This window comes from Heteronotia binoei, chromosome 4 (genome assembly GCF_032191835.1).
Source record: "Heteronotia binoei isolate CCM8104 ecotype False Entrance Well chromosome 4, APGP_CSIRO_Hbin_v1, whole genome shotgun sequence".
Classification (NCBI taxonomy): Eukaryota; Metazoa; Chordata; class Lepidosauria; order Squamata; family Gekkonidae; genus Heteronotia; species Heteronotia binoei.
Genome location: NC_083226.1, coordinates 20,953,739 through 20,976,982, shown reverse-complemented (window position 1 = coordinate 20,976,982; position 23,244 = coordinate 20,953,739). Strand labels below are relative to the sequence as shown.

Sequence of the window (23,244 nt, the reverse complement as noted above, 5' to 3'; positions counted from 1 at the left end):
ACCATCTAGGTCAGGACAATCATATAGCGAAGGGAGTCTCTTCTTTCTCCAACGCTCTCTGGCCTCGGTCCCCTTTCTCCTGTTGCGCAGATATCTGGCCAAGCAGCCACCCCCGCGAGGGCTTCAGCGGGATCCCGGGGCCTGCGATAGCCTGAAGGGTTTGGCAGAAGAGCAGGTGAGGATGTGCCACCGCCAGGCGGAAGCCATGGACACCGTGAAGCGCGCGGCCGAGATGGCCCTCGAGGAGTGCCAGCACCAGTTCGGCAACCGCCGCTGGAACTGCTCGACCCTGCAGGGGCTGCCGGTTTTCGGGAAAGTCATTCTACAAGGTCAGATATGGGGAATAAAGCAGAGGCCTTAACACTTGGTGCTGGGTCATACACTAACCGCAACCTGAACCCTAGCTGTGTGTAGAACCTCACGGTTTCACACAGTAATAGGACTTCATGCCTATACTTGCTGCGCTAGAGGCTTTGAGTTTGGTAGTTTCTGGTTTAAGTCTCAGGTTCAAGGCCTTCTGATCAGTTTGTAGACCAGAGCACAAGAAGGAAGGAAGAAGAGTTTGTTTCCCTCTTGAGCCCATGATCATATGAAGCTGCCTTATTTGAATCAGGGCTTTTATTTGAATCAGGCACTCCTTTGCATATTGGGCCACACACCCCTGATGTAGCCAATCCTCCAAGAGTTTACAGTAGGCCCTGTAAGAAGAGCCTCGCAATCTCTTAAAGGATTGGCTACATCAGGGGGTGTGGCCTAATATGCAAAGGAGTTCCTGCTACAAAAAAAAAGCCCTGATCAGACCACTGGTCCATCAAGGTCAGTATTGTCTACTCAGACTGGCAGCAGCTCTCCAGGGTCTCAAAGCAGAGGTCTTTCACATCACCTATGGCCTGATCCTTTCAAGTGGAGATGCCAGGGATTGAACCTGGGACCTTCCGCATGACAACCAGATGCTTCTGTCTAAACTCAATCAATTGGGGTTAGAGGTAGATGATTTTTCTACCGCTGATGAGTCATATATCTTCAGATGTATTAAACTGAGACTATGGGAATCGGAGGAAACGAAATTACGGCCAACTGACCCTTATATTTGCTCTCCAGCTTCCTTAGGTCTTTATGCTTTTTGTGGCAAAATGCCCAATTATCTATCAGACCTAACCACTCCAAGTCATCGCAGGGCATTTATGTTGGCTAGACTAAACGTGTTTCCCTCCAAAGTTTTACAAGGGAGATATCAGCGAGTCCCTTTAGCCGACAGACTTTGCTCCTGTGGAGCAAATACCCCTGACTCAATCCAGCATATATTGCTCGATTGTTCTTTATACCATAACCTCCGTAAAGATTTATTTGGCAAGCTTTCTTCTTCTCCAGATTTGTCTATTCTGCCACCCTGTTATTATTTATTGAGTGATACTGAGGGGGTGGTTAGTGAGGCTGTGGCAAAATTTCTGGCTGACATCCTTAAATTTAATTCTGACCATGTTTGAATGCATCTGTAAACTTGGTTTTATTTTGATTTTATCTCCAATGTTTAATTTTTTATATTCTGTGTATTTTTATCTGATTCTATTATGCCATTAAAGGTTTGGTATGGTATGACAACCAGATGCTCTGCCTCTGAGCTACGGTGCCTCCCCTCCTGCCTCTTCAACCTGACAAACTCACAGCCTCTGCATATTTCTTCAGCCTCTGTCCCCAGAAGCCCCACAGAGCAGCCAGCGTTGTAGTAGATTATGCAGTACATCACAAACTATTTTTTTAAACATAGGTTTCAATTTCAGGCCGAATCTCCCTCTCTTGAACTTTTTAATACGTAACTATGATGCTGCCTCCCGCTTAGTCAGAGCATGATCTACCAAAATTAGTATTTCCTGTGGCGAATGGCTGCAAGCAGCAGAATGATCTTTCACCTCATCTACTTGCCTGATCTTTTTAAGTGGAGATGCTGAATTTGTGACCTCTTGCAAACAAACCAGATGTTCTGCCACTGAGCCACAGTCCCTCAAGCTAGTCCAGATGACTCAGTGATGCAGGGAATGGATGAAATTGTGTTGTGTGTGTGTGTGTGAGGAAATGATTCCTTTCATAAAACACCAACAGGGCTATTTTTGGAGAAAAAGCCCAGCAGGAACTCCTTTGCATATTAGGTCACACCCCTGATGTCACCATTGTTTCACACAGGGCCTTTTTTTTGTAGAAAAAGCCCAGCAGGAACTCCTTTGCATATTAGGCCACATCCCTGATGTCACCATTGTTTCACACAGGGCCTTTTTTTTTGTAGAAACATCAGAATAACTAGAACATCAATGTGCATCTTGGACTTTTAACGATTATAATATGGAAATGATTTTAATTGTTTTTAATTGCTGTTTAATTTATTTTAATGTTTGTTTTTCATTGTTGTTAGCTGTCCTCAGCCCGTCAGGGGAGGGCGGGATATAAACCTGATTAAATAAATAAATAAGTAGATAAATCACCATTGTTTCACACAGGGCTTTTTTGTAGAAAAAGCCCAGCAGGAACTCCTTTCCATATTAGGCCACACCCCTGACAACACCGTTGTTTCACACAGGGGGGTTTGGTAGAAAAAGCTCAGCAGCAACTCATTGGCATATTAGGCCACACCCCTGACATCACCATTGTTTCACAATGTATACGTCCCTGATACCAAGCCAGCCGGAACTGCGTTCCTGTGTGCTCCTGCTAAAAAAAAGCCCTGAGCACCAACAAAACACTTTCTAAGGGAGTGACATGCATCTTTCGGAAAACACACTCGGGTTGCCAAGTCCAATTCAAGAAATATCTGGGGACTTTGGGGGTGGAGCCAGGAGACATCCGGGGGGGGGCAGAACCAGGAACAAAGGTGTGACAAGCATAATTGAACTCCAAGGGAGTTCTGGCCATCACATTTAAAGGGACAGTGCACTTTTTAAAATGTCTTCCTTCCATAGGAAATAATGGATAGGGGCACCTTCTTTTGGGGCTCATAGAATTGGACCCCCCCCCCCGGTTCAATAGTTTTGAAACTCAGGGGGTACTTTGGGAAGAGGGACTAGATACTTTACTGAAAATTCAGTGCCTCTACCTCAAAAAACAGCTCCCCCAGAGCCCCCGAAACCTCCAGATCAATTCCCCATGATACCCTATAAGAATCGATCTCCACATAGGGAATAATGAAGTGCTCAGCAGACATTTCCCTCCCCCCCCACCCTGCCGTTTCTGGCAATTCTGAAGTGAGGGCCTCTCTACACACGAGTTGCTGCCAACTTCTTCCAAGTAACACAGACACACCATCCCAAGAGGAACCCTTTCAATCGGAGACTGAAGCCTCCGGAGGGGGAAAGGCACAAGATCCTCTGGGAGAGGGGCTTCCCCCCATCAGCCAGCTGATGGGGTGGGAAGGAGCCTGGGAAAGCGGAAGAACCCCCCACTGGGACCTGGGGATTGGCAAGCCTAAAACTCACACTGTGTACACTCACTTTGCACATGTGTATGTATCTCCCCATCTCACAGAATCCCTGCGGGTGGTGAAGGGTCCCCCTGTGCTGGGGGGAGCAAAGTAGACATTGGATTTATATTCCGCCCTCCGCTCAAGAGTCTCAGAGCGGCTCGCAATCTCCTTTATCTCCCTCCCCCACAACAGACACCCTGGGAGGCGGGTGGGGCTGAGAGGGCTCTCACAGCAGCTGCCCTTTCAAGGACAACCTCTGCCAGAGCTATGGCTGAACCAAGGCCATGCCAGCAGTTGCAAGTGGAGGAGTGGGGAATCAAACCCGGTTCTCCCAGATAAGAGTCCGCACACTTAACCACTACACCAAACTGGCTCTCAAAGTAGGTTTTTTTCCTGGTCAGAGTAGCACTTTCCTATTTCCATATAGGAATAAATGGTGCTGTAGGTACGGCCAGCCCTGCCGCTAGGGAAACTAGGTGATTACCTAGGGCACCGATCTTCTGGGAGTACCAAATTGGGTGCCCCCCCATGTGACTCGGTGACATTGTCAGTGCGGGGGGGGGAGGGGTTGCCAGAAGTTAGCTTTGCCTAAGGTGCAAGACAGTCTAGGACGAGTCCTGGCTTCAGGGTTGCTATCTGATCAATGGGCTTGGCCTACAAGAACTGGAGTTGCTATAGCGATGTTTATGATGTGTTTAGGGTTGCCAAGTCCCTCCTGGCCACTGATGGGGGGGTGGGGGAGCAGCCGGGTTGCCAGATCTAGGTTGGGAATCTCCTGGGGACTTGGTAGGGTTGCCAGGTCCAACAAACGAAACATCTGGGGACTCTGGGGGTGGAGCCAGGAGCAAGGTTGCAAGAAGCACGATCGAACTCCGAAGGGAGTTCCGGCCATCACGTATAAAGAACTGCTCTATATGGCAGATATCATAACATACCCTACCCGGCCAGACTATGTCCATGTAAGTCTGGATCTATTGAAACCATTTCACATATTCTCCTGTATTGTCCTTTTTATCTAAGTATTCGTGGTCGATTTTTGGATCCTATTCTTTTAAATAAGATGGTTCTGGCTGATTCAGATAAGGTCCAGTTTCTTTTGAAGGATGTTATTCCTGACATAACTGTAAACACTGCCTTATTTCTGTACTGGGCCAAAATGATTCGTCAAGACAAGGAACAGTCTTGTTGTCCCATTTAACTGTGATCTTATGTAAATGTATTTTAATCCTGATGTCCAGTATTTTAACCTATTTTCTGTTTTTCAACCCATTGTTCTTTTAACCTGTTTTTACATGCCATTAAAGGTTGATTGATTAAAGGTATAAAGAACTGCATTCCTTTCAAACACCTTCCCTCAATTGGAAATTCATATACAAAAGACACAATTACTCAAAATCCATCTTTATGCAATGTGCACAAATATAAGGCCTGTGCCAAACACGGCATAAATCCACAATTTCCGGCATGTGAAAGGCTACACAATAAAGTATAGCTTTCATAATAAGCTCTGAAGTTGTTACGGCGCCCAAGAGAAAATAAAAGATTCCCCCCCCCCCCTGTGGATTGACGACACAGAACTCTGCATAGTTTTAGTGGTTATTTTCTACCTTGTATATCCAGCGGGTTCACTGATGAAGGTTATTTGAACTAGATTTGTACCCGGGGTTTCTCGTGTGAACAGAATGTGAACTGTATATTTGAGGAAACTGATCCTCCAGAATCCTTGTCTTGATTGCTCTGGCATATGCGAATTATGAAGGCAACGCTTTCTTGTGAATTTTCATTGTATGCACTTTGACTTGTGGATTTATACAGCGTGTAGCACTGGCGTCATCAGGGGTGGAATTCTAGCAGCAGCTCCTTTGCATATTAGGCCACACACCCCTGATGTAGCCAATCCTCCAAGAGCTTACAAGGCTCTTTTTTATAAGCTCCAGGAGGATTGGCTACATCAGGGGTGTGTGGCCTAATATGAAAAGGAGCTCCTGCTAGGACCCCACCCCTGGGCATCATATTTGAACCAGGGCTTTCTTTGTAGAAAAAGCCCAGCAGGAATCATTTGCCACACCCCCTGACACCAAGCCAGCAGCAACTGTGTTCTTGTGCATTCCTGCTAAAAAACAAAAAACCCTGATTTGTGCACATCACATAGAGTTGGTTTTTGAGTAGCTGTCTTTTGTATAGATCACTCTCTGGATTTTTTGTAATTTTTTAAATATATAGATTGAATTATTAAGCTCTATTACAGTAATTTTTCTTGTGTTAGTACCCACCTGGAGGCTGGCAGGACCAGTGGTTTTGATAGGTCTCCTCTCTTCTTCTTTTTACCTTCACAGGAACCCTGCGAGGTAGATTAGATTGAGAAGTCCAGGACTTTTTTGGTAGAAAAAGTCCAGGAGGAATTTATTTGCATATTGGGCCACACCCCCTGACATCACCATTGTTTCACATGGGGCATTTTTGTAGAAAAAGCACAGTGGGAATCATTTGCATATTAGGCTACACCCCCTGATGCCGAGCCAATAGGGTTGCCAATCCCCAGGTGGGGACAGGGGATTCTCCACTTTGGAGGCCCTCCCCCTGCTTTAGGGTCATCAGAAAGCGGGGGGAGGGGAAGGAAATATCTGCTGGGAACTTTATTATTCCCTATGGAGATGTATTCCCATAGGAAATAATGGAGAATGGATCCTCAGGTATCTGGGGCTCTGGGGGGGCTGTTTTTTGAGGTAGAGGCCCCAAATTTGTAGTGTAGCATCTGATGCCTCTCCCCAAAATACCCTCCAAGTTTCAAAAAGATTGGACCAGGGGGTCCAATTCTATGTGCCCCAAAAGGAGGTGCCCCTATCCTTCATTATTTCCTATGGAAGGAAGGCATTTAAAAGGTGTTCAGTCCCTTGAAATGTGATTGCCAGAACTCCCTTGGAATTCAATTGTGCTTATCACAACCTTGCTCCTGGCTCCACCCCAAAGTCTCCAGGCTCCACCCCCAAAGTCCCCAGATATTTCTTGAATTGGACTTGGCAACCCTACGAGCCAGCCAGAACTGCGTTCCTGCGCCAAAAAAAGCCGTGGAGAAGCCCAAGATCACGGAGCTAGTTTCCGTGACCAACTGGGGATTTAAACCTGACCCCACCCTAGTCTGACTAACCTTCTGGCTGAGGGGAACGGCTTCTGTATAACTCACCTTTTCTCCTGCAGGCACACGAGAGTCAGCTTTTGTCCACGCGATCTCCTCAGCTGGGCTCGCTTTTGCCGTGACCCGGGCCTGCAGCCGGGGGGAGCTGGAAAAGTGTGGCTGTGACCGCAAGATCAGAGGAGTCAGCCCTGAAGGTATCACAGAAGAACCAAGCTAGAGGGGACTTTAGTAAGCCTTTGCTGGGGGTGGGGGGCGGGGAGAAGAGCCGGGGAATACGACAGGAAGAAAAACAAGAGAGAACGTCTAAGCCAGGGGTGGCCAAACTTGCTTAACGTAAGAGCCGCATAGAATAAACATCAGATATTTGAGAGCTGCAAGACATGAATGTCAGATGTTTGAGAGCCGCAAGGGAGGGAGGGAGGGAAATAGATGGGAAAAGGAGAGATGGAAAGAAAGCAACTTTAACTTTCAACGCATTCTCCAAGCTGCTGGCTGGTTTGGCTTGGATAAGTGATTCAAAGAGAGAAATGCCTTCTCCAAGTCAGTTGACGGGGTGATGGGGGCTTCGAGAGCCTCACAATATGTGTGAAAGAGCCACATGTGGCTCCCAACTTGAGCCACAGTTTGGCCACCCCTGGTCTAAGCAAACTGTACAGTAGGAAAGGAGGAATCTCCCTGTTTTTAAAAATACTAAAAGTAGGGTTGCCACATGCCCCATGGCCACTGGGTAAGGTTGCCAAATCCAGGTTGCAAAACTCCTGGAGATTTGGTGGTGGAGCCTGGGCAGGACAAGGACCTCCATGGGGTCCAATGTCATAGAGTCCACCCTCCAAAGCATCCATCTTTCTCTAGGGGAACTGATTTCTGTAGTCTGGAGATGAGCCCTGAAGAGGGCCTCCATTTGGGGAATGGAGGGACCTCAGCAGGGGACATAACACCTTAATATTGGCCTTTCCCGTCCACATTTGGACTGGTTTCCCTCCAGTTGCTCATGGGCCAGATAAGAGCTCTGAATAGGCCAGTTCCATCTCCTGGGCCGTATGTTTAACATGTCTGCTCTAGAGTTTCAAGGGAATCCTAGAGCAACCCACCAGCACAATGATGTCACTTCTGGGTTTTTACTGGAGGTAATGCTGTGGGGCTGGCTCAATGCCTCCTTGCATGTTCCCACCCCATAAACCACCCACCGGTTGCCAGCTGCTTAAGCTAACAGATCTTTCCAGATTATAAAGCAACCAATTCAAACACAATAATTTAAATAATCCTAACAGACAAAGCAAATAAACACATTCCCGGCGGGTCGGATTGCTAATGCTGGCCCCAAGCCACGGGCTGAGAGCCAGTGAGCAAGAACCTTTTAGGCTGGTTCCTCTGGCCACACTGTAGCAAAGGGTTGCCAACCTCCAGGTAGTGGCTGGAGATCTGCCGCTATCACAACTGATCCCAGGCGATTTTGTCTAGACAAAATGGCTACTTTGGAAGGCGGACTCTATAGCATAGCACCCTGTTGGTGTCTCTCCCCTCCCCCAAGCCCCACCCTCCCAGGGTTGCCAACCTCCAGGTGGGGCCTGGAGACCTCCCACTTTTACAAGTTACAGGGTTCAGTTTCCCTGGAGAAAATGGCTCCTTTGGAAGATGGGCTGTATGGCATTGTACCTTGCTGAGGTCCCTCCCCTTCCCAAATCCCACCCTCCCCAGGCTCCACCCCCCAAAAAATCTCCAGGTATTTCCCAACCAAGAGTTGGTCCCTCTACTCCCTCTTCAGGCTCCACCCCCCAAAATCTCCAGCTATTTCCCAACCTGGAGGTGGCAACTCGACTTCCAGCCAAGGAGAAAACCACCCAGAGGTGTTCCAATCCATGCTCCCTCGAAGCTGAGTTAGTGTGAGCCAGCTCACCGGTTTTTTAGCCTCCAGCTCACCCCTTTTTGCCGTAGCTCAGGAAAAATGGCCCCAGAGCAAGCTAATTGATGCAGGAGCTCCCAACTTGAATGCCAGTGGCTCACAAAGTAGAATTTTTGCTCACAAGACTCCATAGCTTATTAGAGAGAGTATTGGTTCCTGTTTGTTGCTAGCAAGCTTGGAAGACCCAGTGTCCCAAAAGATAGGAAATGGGCAGTGTGGGGAGAGAGAGAGAGTAGAGATGGGAAAACCCACCAGCCCCTCACAAGATTTGGCCTTTCCCCGTCGAAGAAGTCTGCAATCCACACCGCCTTTGCTCCTGGGCTTTCCCCGACAGGGTTCCAGTGGTCTGGCTGCTCGGACAACCTCTCCTACGGCCTCGCCTTCTCCCAGGCCTTCGTGGACGGCCCAGAGCGGAGCCGCGGAGCCTCTTCCAGCCGGGCGCTCATGAATTTGCACAACAACGAAGCCGGGAGGAAGGTAAGGAGGCGGTTCGGAAGCGAGGGGACTGCCTGGGAGCGCTCGGGTTCATCAGGGCAGGCAGCTGCTTTGGGAAATATCCACTGGCTAGTTTGGAGCAAATCTAATCCAAGTAGGGTTGCCAATCCCCAGGTGGGGGCAGGGGATCCCCCGGTTTGGAGGGCCCCCCCTCCCGCTTCAGGGTCATCAAATAGCGGGGGGGGGGGGAGGGGGGAGGGGAGGGAAATGTCTGCTGGGAACTCTGTTATTCCCTACGGAGATTTATTCCCATAGAAAATAATGGAGAATTGATCCACGGGTATCTGGGGCTCGGGGGGGGGGGCTGTTTTTTGAGGTAGAGGCACCAAATTTTCAGTACAGCATCTAGTGCCTCTCCCCAAAATATACCCAAGTTTCAAAACGATTGGACCAGGGGGTCCAATTCTATGAGCGCCAAAAGAAGGTGCCCCTATCCTTCATTATTTCCTATGGAAGGCATTGAAAAGGTGTGCCATCCCTTTAAATGTGATGGCCAGAACTCCCTTTGAAGTTCAATTATGCTTGTCACAGCCTTGATCTTGACTCCACCCCTAATGTCTCCTGGCTCCACCCCCCAAAGTCTCCTGGCTCCACCCCCAAAGTCCCCAGATATTTCTTAAATTGGACTTAGCAACCCTAAATCCAAGTAGGGGCCTTAACACCGGGTAGCTCGGGACTGAGCCACACGTGATAATGTTTTCCTGGTGGTGGTAGGGTTGCTAATCCCCAGGTGGGGGCAGGAGATCCCTCAATTTGGAGGCTCTCACCTGCTTCAGGGTCATCGGAAAGCGGGGGAGGGCAGGAGAGAAATGCCTGCTGGGCGTTCCGTTATTTCCCATGGAGACCGATTCCCATAGGGAATAATGGAGAATTGATCTAAGGGTATCTGGAGTTCTGGGGAGGGGCTGTTTTTTGAGGTAGAGGCACCAAATATTCAGCATAGCATCTGGGGCCTCTCCTCAAAACACCCCCCCCCAAGTTTCAAAAAGATTGGAGGGGTGGTGGGGGGGAGACGACAATGTTCCCTTTAAGCTATGGACTCTTGTGAGCAAAAATTCTACTTTGTGAGCCACTGGCATTAAAGTTGTGAGCTACTGCATAAATCAGTTTGCTCTAGGGCCGTTTTTCCTGAGCTGAGACAAAAATGTGTGAGCTGAAGGCTAAAAAATTGTGAGCTGGCTCACACTAACTCAGCTTAGAGGGAACACCGCCGGGGGGCCCAATTCTATGAGCCCCAAAAGGAGGTGCCCCTATCCTTCATTATTTCCAATGGAGGGAAAGCATTTATAAGGTGTGCGGTCCCTTTAAATGTGATGGCTAGAACTACCTTTGGAGTTCCATTATGCTTGTCACACCCTTGCTCCTGCCTCCACCCCCAAAGTCTCCTGGCTCCACCCCCAAAGTCCCCAGATATTTCTTGAGTTGAACTTGGCAACCCTAGGTGGTGGGTCTCCTAGAGGAAGGGTTGACAGGTTCCCCTGGCCACTGGTGGGGGATGTGGGCAGTAGAGTTGTCGTAGGGTTGCCAGCCTCCAGGTGGGGCCTGGAGAGCTCCCACTTTTACAACTGAGCTCCAGTTGGCAGAGATCAGCTCCCCTGGAGAAAATGGCCGTATTGGAATCGGCGAGTTGGAAGGGTGCCCCCCAAGGACATCTAGTCCAGCCCCCTGCACAATGCAGGAACTTCACAAATAAGTTCACAGGATCGGCATTGCTGTCAGATGGCCGTCTAGCCTCTGTTTAAAAACTTCCAGGGAAAGAGAGCCCACCGCCTCCCGAGGAAGAAGGTGGACTCTATGGCATTGTACCACGCTGAGGCCCCTGGATCCATCCCCAAAGTCTCCAGGTATTTTACAACACAGACATGGCAACCCTAGTTGCCGGATCCAGGTTGGGAAACTCCTAGAGACTTGGGGATGGAGCCTGGGGAAGACAGGGACCTCAGTGGGGCACAGTTCCTTAGAGTCCATCCTCCAAAAGCATCCATTTCCAGGAGAACTGATCTCTGTCATCTGGAGAGGAGTTGTAATTCTGGGGGATTCCTCAAGGCCCTAGAGGCCGGCATCCCTACCTAGGGGAACGCGAGGAGCTTGTGATAAGCAATTGGCCCACAGTAGCATTGTCTACTGCTCCAACTGGCAGTGGTTCTCCTCCAGAGTAAGAGACAGAGAAAAGCCCTTCTGTGCACCTGCTCCTGAGATCCTTCAACTGGAGATGCCGCCTAAGGTTGCCAATCTCCAGGTGAGGCCGGGAGATCTCCCAGAATTAAAGCTGATCTCCAGACAACAGAGATCAGATCGTCTGGAAACAGTGACTGCATTGGAGAGTGTGATGTAAAGCTGCCAACCTCCAGGAAGTGACTAGACGTCTCCCACTATTATAGCTGATCTCCAGGCGGCAGAGATCAGTTCACCTGGAGAAAATGGCTTTGGAAGGTGGACTCTTCCAGTTTGGTGTAGTGGTTAAGTGCGCGGACTCTTATCTGGGAGAACCGGGTTTGAGTCCCCACGCCTCCACTTGCAGCTGCTGGAATGGCCTTGGGTCAGCCATAGCTCTCGCAGGAGTTCTTGAAAGGGCAGCTTCTGTGAGAGCTCTCTCAGCCCCACCCCCACCTCACAGGATGTCTGTTGTGGGGAAGGAAGGTAAAGGAGATTCTTCTTCTTCCCCCAAGCCCCACTCTTCTCAGGCTCCACCTCTGAAATCCCCAGGTATTTCCCAAGCCTGGAGCTGGCAACCCTAGTGTTATACCTGGCTGAAGCCCCCCTTCCCAAATCCTACTTTCCAGGCTGCATCCCTCCAGGAATTTCCCAACCCAGAGTTGGCAACCCATTGTAAGGACTGAACCTGGGATTCCTGCATGCAAAACAAATGCTCTACCTCTGAACCGCGGACTCCCTTCACCATGGACTGTGAAGCAGTTTTCCTCAGGTGTCAGATTTTGGGCATCAGATTTTGGCAGAGCAGAAAACCAGCAAATACGGACCCATGGAGCCAGGGCTGGCCCTACCACTAGGCAAACTAGGTGACTGCTTAGGGTGCCGACCATCCGGGTGCGCCAAATTGGGCACCCCCCCATGTGACTCAGTGACGTTATCAGTGTATTGGTGCTGGGGAGGGGCAACAGGGTGAGGGCCTCTGGTGTCTTGGCCTTACTGACGGACTTCCTGATGGCACCTGGGTTTTTTGGCCACTGTGTGACACAGAGTGTTAGATTGGATGGGCCATTGGCCTGATCCAACAGGGCTTCTCTTATGTCCTTATGTGACACAGAGTGTTGGCCTGGATGGGCCACTGGCCTGATCCAACATGGCTTCTCTTATGTCCTTATGTGACACAGAGTGTTGGCCTGGATGGGCCACTGGCCTGATCCAACATGGCTTCTCTTATGTTCTTATGTGACACAGAATGTTGGACTGGATGGGCCATTGGCCTGATCCAACAGGGCTTCTCTTATGTGACACAGAGTGTTGGACTGGATGGACCACTGGCCTGATCCAACAGGGCTTCTCTTATGTCCTTATGTGACACAGAGTGTTGGACTGGATGGGCCATTGGCCTGATCCAACAGGGCTTCTCTTATGTCCTTATGTGACACAGAGTGTTGGACTGGGTGGGCCACTGGCCTGATCCAACAGGGCTTCTCTTCTGTTCTTATGTGACACAGAGTGTTGGACTGGATGGGCCATTGGCCTGATCCAACAGGGCTTCTCTTATGTTCTTATGTGACGCAGAGTGTTGGACTGGATGGGCCACTGGCCTGATCCAACAGGGGTTCTCTTATGTTCTTCTGTGACACAGAGTGTTGGACTGGATGGGCCACTGGCCTGATCCAACAGGGCTTCTCTTATGTCCTTATATGGGGGGGGGGGGCGGTAGAAGTTAGCCTTGCCTCGGGTGCCAGACAGCCTAGGGCCAGCCCTGCATGGGGCACAGCAAGTGCCTTGGTGCAAGCCCCACTGAAAGGAATGAGCTGCGTAAGAGCATCGCTATGGGGAATTTCCTAGTGGACTGTGTTCTCTTGGGAGTGGTTTGGTATTCTGCTGGCTACTGATGGTGCAGCTGATTGCAGGGAGTGGATTTTCCGGTTCCGGCACCAGAATGTCTCAGGCTATCACCGTGCCAGAGGATAACACACCTACCACCATGCCCAGCCTGCTTTTTCAACAGGTTCCCCACCTACCCCCTTAGGCATCAGATTTCCAGTCCTGACAGTACTACAAGCAGGGTTAGGGCAACATCTTTACTGAGCATGCCCAGATGATTTCACTGAGCCCATCCAGATGATGTTCCCAGCCTCACCCCATGCCACAGAGTCAGATGGTAGCATCCAGAGGAGGTAAAGTAGACTGTACCACTCCAGCCTATAGGTGGGGAGGGGGTGCACATGGAAGAGAATTTTTAGCTGTTCCCCTATATGAAAAGCTACCTGCAACTGAACAGGGTAACGCATGAGAGAAAAGAGTCCAGTCCTTTCCCTGCTGAGCTATTTTTCCATTTGCAAGGTTTTGTTTTTTGTTCATACAGAGAGGAACGTTAAAAAGCATTACCTGCAATCTGAAACGGAAATGTCTCAAATGCAGGTTCTTTGAAAATATAAGGAGATCACTGCATTAAGCCTGTAATTAATCAACCGTCCCCTTATATTTCAGAAACCCTGGCTCTTAAAGGTTCCCAGGTTTACCTTAGTAATTGCAAAATACGTTTCAGCCCTTTTAGTCTTTGCATTCAAAAAATAAGGAACAAGTATTTTCCGCTGCTCAAGGTTTATGAATCAGTGAGCTTCGAAGGCAGGGGTGTCAAACTCATTCGTTATGAGGGCTGGATCTGACACAAATGAGATCTTGTCGGGCCGGGCTGGGCCGTGTGTGTCATAAAATGTAATGCCGGGTGGCAGAGACATAAACTTTATAACGGACACAGACAAACACAATTAAAGGTGTTTTTTGTTTTTTTAAACCCTTTAAATAAAACATGCTTAAAAGATTAGCGCTCCTGCAGCATTTGATTTATAATAATAATAATAATAATAAAATTTTATTTATACCCCGCCCTCCCCGCCGGGGCAAGCTTAGGGCGGCTTACAGGGTGTGGCAAAAGCCATGTTGAACAATAAAACAATTATACATTTCTATACCATTTAAAATTTACCATTAAGTTTACATAATATAAAAGTCTAAAATCAATCTAAAATAATCTCATTTTATTGCTATCTCGGTTATATTGATGTTAGTGATGGCATGGTGTTTATTTCAGGTTCTATCTTGGAAGGCTAGCCGGAAGAGGGCGGTTTTGCACGCCCTATGGAATTGGCTAATGCCCCGTAGGGCCCGCACCTCTTCCGGCAGCTGGTTCCACCATTGGGGTGCTTTTATAGAGAAGGCCTGCTCTCTGGTTATTTTTAGCTTGGCCTCCTTTGGCCCAGGTACTTCCAGGAGGTTTTGTGTGCTGGATCGCAGTGCTCTCTGGGGCTCTCTGGGGCATTTAACAGTCTTTGACAACTGAAGGAAGCAAGAGAGATGGAGAAGGAAGCAAACTTGCTTGCGGGCCTGATAGGAGCCCTCCAGGGGCCTGATTCAGCCCCTGGGCCACACGTTTGACACGCCTGTTCTAAGGGAATACAAGGAAAAGTGTGATCCACTTCCTAATCCAGAACCACAACTGGTTACCTGCCTACCTTGTGATAATCCAGCATCTGAAGCAGCTCCACTGTTTACCACAGCAAGACACTCGCCCACTTTCGAGAGTCCAAGTTCTGCAGCTTTCTGAGGAATTCTTGCTCTGTGGCTTTATGAGCTGGAGCCCTCCGCTTGGAAATCTTTTTGGTGAATAATAATAGTATGGTATGGCATGGGGACCCTTTCCCCCTTGCCCTTCTCCATGTGCAATGGAAGCTTGTTGATTTAAGGCATGATTCAGTCTCAGAGGGGTGGCGGTAAAGGTAGTCCCCTGTGCAAGCACCGAGTCGTTACTGACCCATGGGGTGATGTCACATCACGGCGTTTTCTTGGCAGACTTTTTACGGGGTGGCTTGCCATTGTAGTAAAGCATTGTGGTAAAGCAGAGTGGTAAGGCTGCAGTACTGCAGTCGGAGCCCTCTGCTCACGACCTGAGCTCGATCCCAGCGGAAGCTGGTTCAGGTAGCCGGCTCCAGGTTGACTCAGCCTTCCATCCTTCCGAGGTCGGTAAAATGAGGACCCATCTTGCTGGGGGGAAAGCGTAGATGACTGGGGAAGGCAATGGCAAACCACCTCATAAAAAAGTCTGCCATGAAAATGTTGCGAAAGCAACGTCACCCCAGAGTCGGAAACGACTGGTGCTTGCGCAGGGGACTACCTTTTGCTTTTTTGCCATTGCCTTCCCCAGTCATCTACCAGTCTTTGTCCCCCAGCAAGCTGGGTACTCATTTTACCAACTTCAGAAGGATGGAAGGCTGAGTCAACCTGGAACCGGCTACCTGAACCCAGCTTCTGCCGGGATCGAACGCGGGTCATGAGCAGAGCTTGGACTGCAGTACTGCAGCTGACCGCTCTGCACCACAGGGCTCTTAAGGGGGTGGTGCTGGTAACCAGTTTGGAGGTCCCACCGGATTCTTTGCTCTCTGATTTCCAGGCCATCCTGTCCCACATGAAGATCGAATGCAAGTGCCACGGGGTGTCAGGCTCCTGCGAGATCCGCACGTGCTGGAAGGTCATGTCCCCGTTCCGTAAAGTGGGCAACATCCTGAGGGACAAGTTTGAAGGGGCCACCGAAGTCCATCCAAAACGCGTGGGCTCCCGGAAGCTGCTGGTGCCCAAGAGTTCCCGCTTCAAGCCCTACGGCACTCATGACTTGGTCTACCTGGCAGCCAGCCCCGACTTCTGCAACTGGGACCCACACGGAGGGATCTTCGGCACCTCGGGCCGGCACTGCAACCGGACTTCAGCCGCCATGGACGGCTGTGAGCTGCTGTGCTGCGGCCGGGGCTTCCGCACGGCGCAGGCGGAAGTGGTCGAGAGGTGCAGCTGCAAGTTCCGCTGGTGCTGCGCCGTCAAGTGCAGACAGTGCCGGAACTCGGTGGAAGTGCACCGTTGCCGGTAGGAAGAGACGCTTGCTGAGCAGAGAGGCACAAGGGACAGGGGCAGGATGCTTAGCCGAAAACCCTCGATTTAATCTGAACCGACGGGTTTCGATTAAATCGAAAGAGTTTTTGGCTCAACGTCAGGAAGACTTTCCTGGCAGAGTGGTTCTTTGGTGGAACAGGCTTCTTCGGGAGGTGGTGGGCAGTGTCCCCTCTAAGCAGAGTTAGTGTGAGCTAGCTCACATTTTTTTGAGCCTCTGGCTCACACAGTTTTGTCTTGGCTCAGGAAAAATGGTCCCAGAGCAAAGTAATTTATGCAGTAGCTCACAATTTTATTGACAGATGCAAGTGGGCAGGCCGTGTTGGTCTGAAGTCGTTGAAGAAAGCAGAAGTCAAGTGGCACCTTTAAGACCAACCAAGTTTTATTCCGAACGTCAGCTTTCGTGTGCTCTCCAAGCACACTTCATCAGACGAGGGGATCAGGTATTGTGGGCTGAAATACAAGCAGTGTTGATTAAGCGTGCAGGCTGATCACATGATAAACCAGTGTGGCTTGGCCATTTGGTCTGGATAGCCATAAAAGGTAATAAAGTCCTCTGCCAATCGGCGTTTCTGTAAATCTAGGTGAATCACAAAAGGACGTGTATTTCCTAGTTGTAGTCCACCTAATTTTGTGATTCACCTAGATTTACAGAAACACCAAGTGGCAGAGGACTTTATTACCTTTTATGGCTATCCAGACCAAATGGCCAAGCCGCACTGTTTTACCATGTGACCAGTCTGCACTCTCAATCAACAAACTGCTTGTATTTCAGCCCACAATACCTGATCCCCTCGTCTGATGAAGTGTGCTTAGAGAGCACACGAAAGCTGACGTTCTGAATAAAACTTGGTTGGTCCTAAAGGTGCAACTTGAATCCTGCTTTCTTCAACTACTTCAGACCAACAAGGCTGCCCACTTGGATCTGTTGAGTTTTATTGCCAGTAGCTCACAACTTTATTCCAGTAGCTCACCAAGCAGAATTTTTGCTCACCAGACTCCACAGCTTAGAGGGAACACTGGTGGTGGGCTGTCCTTTGGAGGTTTTTGAGATGGCCATCTGACACTAATGCTGATTCTGTGAACTTAGGCGGATCAAGATGGGGGGGGGGGCAGGAAAGGTTGCATTAGAGTTAGTTCTCAGGGCCTTTTCTTATATGCCCAGGGAAATGCCGATTGCCACTTTGGGGTCAGGAAACAATTTTCCTCCAGGCCAGTTTAGCCAGGGATCCTGGAGCTTTTTTGCCATCTTCTGGGCATGGACAGGGGGTCACTGGGGTGTATGTGTGTGGGGTGGGGGGAGGTATTTTTGAATTTCCTGCATTGTGCAGGAGGCTGGACTAGATGACCCTGGAGGTCCCTTCTAGGATGACAGTAAGGGTAGGGGAGGAGTAAGACGGGCACTTCCTTTGGCAGGCTGCAAGGAGGAGGTCTGAACAACAATTCAGGGGCCCACATCTCCCAAGGGTAGCCACAGCAACATCCCTCAGGCAGAGAGGTTTCATGTTTGCTCCATTTCGCTGGCACTGTAATGAAAATAGATTCATCTTGGATAGCCATGTTGGTCTGAAGCAACAGAACTAAGTTTGAGTCCAGTGGCACCTTTAAGACCAATGAAGTCTAATTCTGGGCATAAACTTCCATGTGCATGCACACTTAATGCGCTGATGCATGCGTACTAAAGCTTATTCCCAGAATGAAACATTGGTGATCTTCAAGGTGCCACAGGACTCAAAGTTTGTTCTATTGCTGGTACTATATTTCTGGATACAGGACTGGACACTTGAGTATGCAGCTTGCAAAGCTCTTTGAAGATGAGAAATAAAAAGAATTGAATTAAAGAGGCATACAGAGCCCGAGCAGTATTTATTTGAGCCCTGTACAAACTTACAACACTGGCTCCATGCGCATCCTGACACCCTAAACCTCCACTTCATACATACAATCTCATGAACTGTGGGGAAAAAGTTTCAGTTATGAAATTACTGTTACATATTTGCAGGGCTTTTTTGGTCGCAGGAACTCCTTTGCATATTAGGCCACACCCCTCTTTGTAGCCAATCTTCCAAGAGCTTACAGGGCTCTTCTTATAGCTCCAGGAGGATTGGCTACATCAGGGTTGTGTGGCCTAATATTCAAATAGGCTTCCCAATCCCCAGGTCCCAGCAGGGGATCCCCCAGTCTTACAGGCTTTCCCCCACCCCTAGCCAGCTGGCCGGCGGGGGGAAGCCCCATCCCCACAGTCACCATGTACCTCCAGAAACCTGCAAACAGGTCTGTTTTAAAAATGTGTGCCTTTAAAGTTGAGCAGGAAACAGGAAGTGCTTCATGGGGAAGGGTCAACAGCAATTTCGTCAGAGCACAGACCCTCCATTTGTTTTGCTTTCGCTTTCAGAGCAAGTGAAGTTGTGGAGGAACCAAACCCAGTAAGTGTGTGTGTGTGTGTATATATGTGTGCGTGCATAAGAGGGGGGGGCAGGGGATTCCCCGGTTTGGAGGCCCCCCCCCGCTTTAGAAAGCGGGGTGGGGGGCAAGAGAGAAATGTCTACGGGGCACTCTATTATTCCCTATGGAGAATTATTCCCATAGGGAATAATGGGGAATTTATCCGTGGGTATCTGGGGCTCGGGGGGGGGGATGTTCTTTGAGCACCAAATTTTCAGTATAGCATCTGATGCCTTTCCTCAAAACACCCTCCAAGTTTCAAAAGGATTGGACCAGGGGGGGCAATTCTGTGAGCCCCCAAAGAAGGTGCCCCTATCCTTCATTATTTCTAATGGAGGGAAGGCATTGAAAAGGTGTGCAGTCCCTTTCAGTGTGATGGCCAGAACTCCCTTTGGAGTTCAGTTGTACTTGTTCCAACCTTGCTCATGACTCTACCCCCAATGTATCCTGGCTCCAACCCCAAAGTCCCCTGGCTCCACCCCCAAAGTCCCCAGATATTTCTTGAATTGGACCTGGCAACCCTATATTCAAAGGCGTTCCTGCTACAAAAAAAATCATATTTGACATTTCTGAAAAATGCCCACTTTTGTTGTTTATATTAATAAAACCCAGTAGGCTTACCAGGCAGATTCCCAGTAATTCATTCCAGTGCCTATCATCACGTATCTGGTTGGCAGATGGAAGCAAGACAACCAAATTAGGAGGAGGTGATCTTTGTGTGTGTTCTGGGCCTACAAATCCTACCGGTGATGCTCTGTTTTCTTGGCACAGTGATGCTCTGTATTCTTGGTGCTTGGAAGGGCAACAGTGGGAGGTCTTCCGGAGTTCTGGCCCCACTTGTGGACCTCCTGATGGCACCTGTTTTTTTTGAATACTGTGTGACACAGGGTGTTGGTCTGGATGCGCCATTAGCCTGATCCAACATGGCTTCTCTTAGCTTGATCCAACATGGTTCCTTTTATTTCTAAAGAGCAGCACTTGGTCCTACTGTCTTATACTGCATTATTTTGCCCTTCCCACCAGATGTCCTTCCCTCCTGTTTATGCGAAAAAGGAATTCTGGGTCTGGTAGTTCTCAAAACGATTGAGCCAGGAGGCCCATAAGTTCAGCATGTTGCTTAAGACTCCTGCTCCAACACTGCTTCTGACTGGCACCAGCAAACTCAAACACTGCTTCTGACGGGCACCACCAAACTTCACAAGATATGGACAATAGATACAAGGAAATCAGTTTCTATAGATATCCTCAGGTATAATTAGATTTTATTTATTTATCCCCCCCCACATGCAAATTTATCATAAATTTCTCCTCGTAGTAATGGGGATTGCAGCCTGGGTGTATTCATCCCTCCCATGTGGGGGCCCTGTACACATATATATGGGAGATTTGCACTGGAGTATTCTAGAAGTGGATACAGAGAGACCTTCAAGGAATACTTAATTAATTTTTCCCCTGTTGTAGGGCAAGTCCAGTTTCCTACCACCCACAAATCTCCACAACAGATCTGACTGACTATTAAGGGAGGGATGTCATTCCCCAGCTGGGGGCAGAGGATCCCCTGTTTTTTTGGGGGGAAATCCCACCCCCCCATGCGATGTGCTGATGTCACACGGAAGTGATGTCATCATGTTGGCAATGTCGCACAGTGACGCTCTGCTTTGGGGGCAAAACCCTATGTAAGCCAGTTTGGTGTAGTGGTTAAGTGCGCAGACTCTTATCTGGGAGAACCAGGTTTGATTCCCCACTCCTCCACTTGCACCTGCTGGAATGGCCTTGGGTCAACTGTGACTCTCACAGAGTTGTCCTTGAAAGGGCAGCTTCTGGGAGAACTCTCTCAGCCCCACCTGCCTCACAGGGTGTCTGTTGTGGAAGAGAAGATATAGGAGATTGTAAGCTGCTCTGAGACTCTAATTCAGAGAGAAGGGTGGAGTATAAATCTACAGTTTTCTTCTATGGTTTGAGGGCGATTTCACCATAGAGTTTTGCCCCTCAGATCAGAGCATTGCCACACAACACTACCAATGTGCTGACGTTATTTCTGGGTGATGTCAGCATATTGCAGTGCTCTGCCTCCAGCTCCCAGAAACTCCCTCTCTTTCTCCTGTCAGCACGATCATTGGACCTGGCAACCCTATATCAAGGATTCAAAGACTATTCTGTTACTTGTCTTAATTTTTTCCCCCAAATCCAACATTCATTTAAATGTTATTTATTACTATTATTACTATTTTACTTTATTACTATTTTACCAAGAAGAATTAATTGACTCAACCTCCAAAACCACCTCAGGGAAGGGGAAGAGGAGTTTTGATGTTATAGGCACCAGCTGGTCTAGGCGTTGCCAGTTTCTGTGGCAGACTGGCAAAACAGATTTTCCCCTAGTTTGGGGCTGGATAGGGAATTACATGCCTCCATACCAGGCATCCCCAACCTTTTAGAGCCTGCAGGCACCTTTGGAATTCTGACATAGTGGACACAGCAACAAAATGGCTGCCAGAGGGGGTGGAGCCTGCCACAAAATGGCTCCCTCGGCTTACCTTCAGTTACACAATGAAGATCCTTGTGATGTGATGGCAGCTACTCCCAAAGCAATTTAAAAAAAGAAATATTGGATTTATATCCCACCCTCCACTCCAAATCTTGGAGTCTCAGAGCAGCTCACAATCTCCTTTATCTTCCACCCCCACAACAGACACCCTGTGAGGTAGGTGGGGCTGAGAGAGCTCTCCCAGAAGCTGCCCTCTCAAGGACAACCTCTGCCAGAGCTATGGCTGACCCAAGGCCATTCCAGCAGCTGCAAGCGGCCGAGTGGGGAATCGAACCCGGTTCTGCAAAATAAGAGTCCACACACTTAACCACTACACCAAACTGGCTCTCTGCACAACAGGGGAAAAGGAAGTCTGCACAGCCAATCAGTTCTCCACGGGCCAATCAAAAGCCTTGCTGGGCAAAAAGCCCCACTAGGCCCCATCCTTATCTAAAAACACTTGGTAGGCACCAGGAAAAGTGTTGGCAGGTGTCGTGATGCCCACAGGCACCGGGTAGGGTACCTCCACTGTATTCTATGTGGTGAGCAGGGCCAGTCCTGCCACTAGGCAAACTAGGCACTTGCCAAGGGTGCCAGCCTTCTGGGGGCACCAAATTGGGTACTCCCATGTGACTCAGTGGCATTATCGGGGAGGGGGGTGCCAGAAGTTAGCCAGACAGTCTAGGGTCGGCCCTGGCAGTGAGTGAGCTTTTTGGAGAGCTTGAAAGCTCAGACGGAGTACACCTGCACGTATCCCAGGTGTATCAACAGAACTTGTACCACTCCTTCTCACAAGCTATGGAACAGAAGATTGTGCAAGTTGGTTGTCAAAACACGGGCTTGGGTCATGAGCTCCATATGTGGTTTGGCCTTGCTGAAATAGCAGTAGTGGCGGTGGTGGTGGGGAAATCTAATGCCCCAATGCCTAGAACTCTGCATAGTCCAGGGCTTTTCTTTGTAGCAGGAACTCCTTTGCATATTAGGCCACACACCCCTGATGTAGTCAATCCTTAGTACAGGGCCTACTGTAAGATCCAAGAGGATTGGCTGCATCAGGGGTGTGTGGCCTAATATGCAAAGGAGTTCCTGCTACAAAAAGAAGCCCTGGCCTTGATTATGCAGTGCACTGCAAAATGTGGTCTCCGCTGTGAGCCCACAAAAACCTTTACTTTCACTTACCTAGCATGTTTCTCTAGCCCTCCTTGTTAATTAAACATGCTAAAAATGTATGGACAGTTTCACCTAAAGAACCGAGAAGTAAAGAAAATGGAGAGAATTTCCAAAAGGCGGGGAACGTCACTTGGTTGGGTCTTACTGCATCCCCATGGATAGCAGACTCTGTTCTTCTTTCCTCCATCCCAAGAGTTCTACAGATTCCACCCTCACCCCCAGGGCTTTTTTTTGTAGGAGCTCCTTTGCATATTAGGCCACACACCACTGATGTAGCCAATCCTCCAAGAGCTTACAGGGCTCTTAGCAGAGGGCCTACTGTAAATTCCAGGAGGATTGGCTACATCGTGGGTGTGGCCTAATATGCAAATGAGTTCCTGCTACAAAAAAAGCCCTGCCCACCCAATTTCAAGAATATCCAGTGCTACATTCTCATTATGTCATTTGGGTGGGCAACCGAGGGCTCTTCCTTATTCTCGTTTTCCATGCTTGTATTTCCCTGCTCCTTGGAGGAGGGTCTTTTCTGCATGTGTTTTGCTCCCTCTAGTGGTCAATTCGCTATTACATTACTATGTCTAGTGCAAGGGTGGCCAAACTGCGGCTCAGGAGCCACATGTGGCTCTTTCACACATACTGGGTGGCTCTGGAAGCTCCCATTGCCCTGTTGGCTAGCTTAGAGAATGCATTTAAAGTTAAAGTTGCTTTTTTTCCATCTCCCTCCCCATCTTCCTTCCTTCCTCCCTCAAACATCTGATGTTCATGTCTGGTGGCTCTCAGACATCTGACGTTCATATCTCAGGCTCTCAAACATCTGATATCTATTCTATGTGGCTCTTACATTAAGCAAGTTTGACCATCCCTGGTCTAGTGTATCTCCTTGCAGATTTAAACCACAGGTTTTTATGCCAGACATATAATGATGTAATACTGAATTGACCACCAGAGGGAACTAACCACATGTGGAAAAAAAACAAACACCCAAGCAATAGGGACAATAGATGGGAAACATGAGAATGCAGAAA

At 49.0% G+C, this 23,244-nt stretch overlaps 1 protein-coding gene across 1 annotated transcript; it reads left to right on the top strand.

Annotated features, from left to right (window-relative positions):
• Nucleotides 1-105: 105 nt before the first annotated feature.
• LOC132570352 (protein Wnt-4-like) lies at nucleotides 106-16,102 on the top strand. The gene is made up of 4 exons (XM_060236902.1): nucleotides 106-329; nucleotides 6,650-6,781; nucleotides 8,825-8,967; nucleotides 15,593-16,102. Exons 1-4 carry the CDS (start codon nucleotides 182-184, stop codon nucleotides 16,058-16,060), a joined length of 891 nt encoding a protein of 296 aa, XP_060092885.1. The 5' UTR covers nucleotides 106-181; the 3' UTR covers nucleotides 16,061-16,102.
• Nucleotides 16,103-23,244: the final 7,142 nt, after the last annotated feature.

What these genes read in the sequence shown, in the direction of transcription:
- LOC132570352 (XM_060236902.1), top strand. Translation starts at nt 182, where the DNA reads ATGTGCCACCGCCAGGCGGAAGCCATGGACACCGTGAAGCGCGCGGCC. An exon ending in CGGGAAAGTCATTCTACAAG is followed by an intron (nt 330 to 6,649) that starts GTCAGATATGGG and finishes TTTCTCCTGCAG; the next exon opens with GCACACGAGAGTCAGCTTTT. An exon ending in CAGAGGAGTCAGCCCTGAAG is followed by an intron (nt 6,782 to 8,824) that starts GTATCACAGAAG and finishes TTTCCCCGACAG; the next exon opens with GGTTCCAGTGGTCTGGCTGC.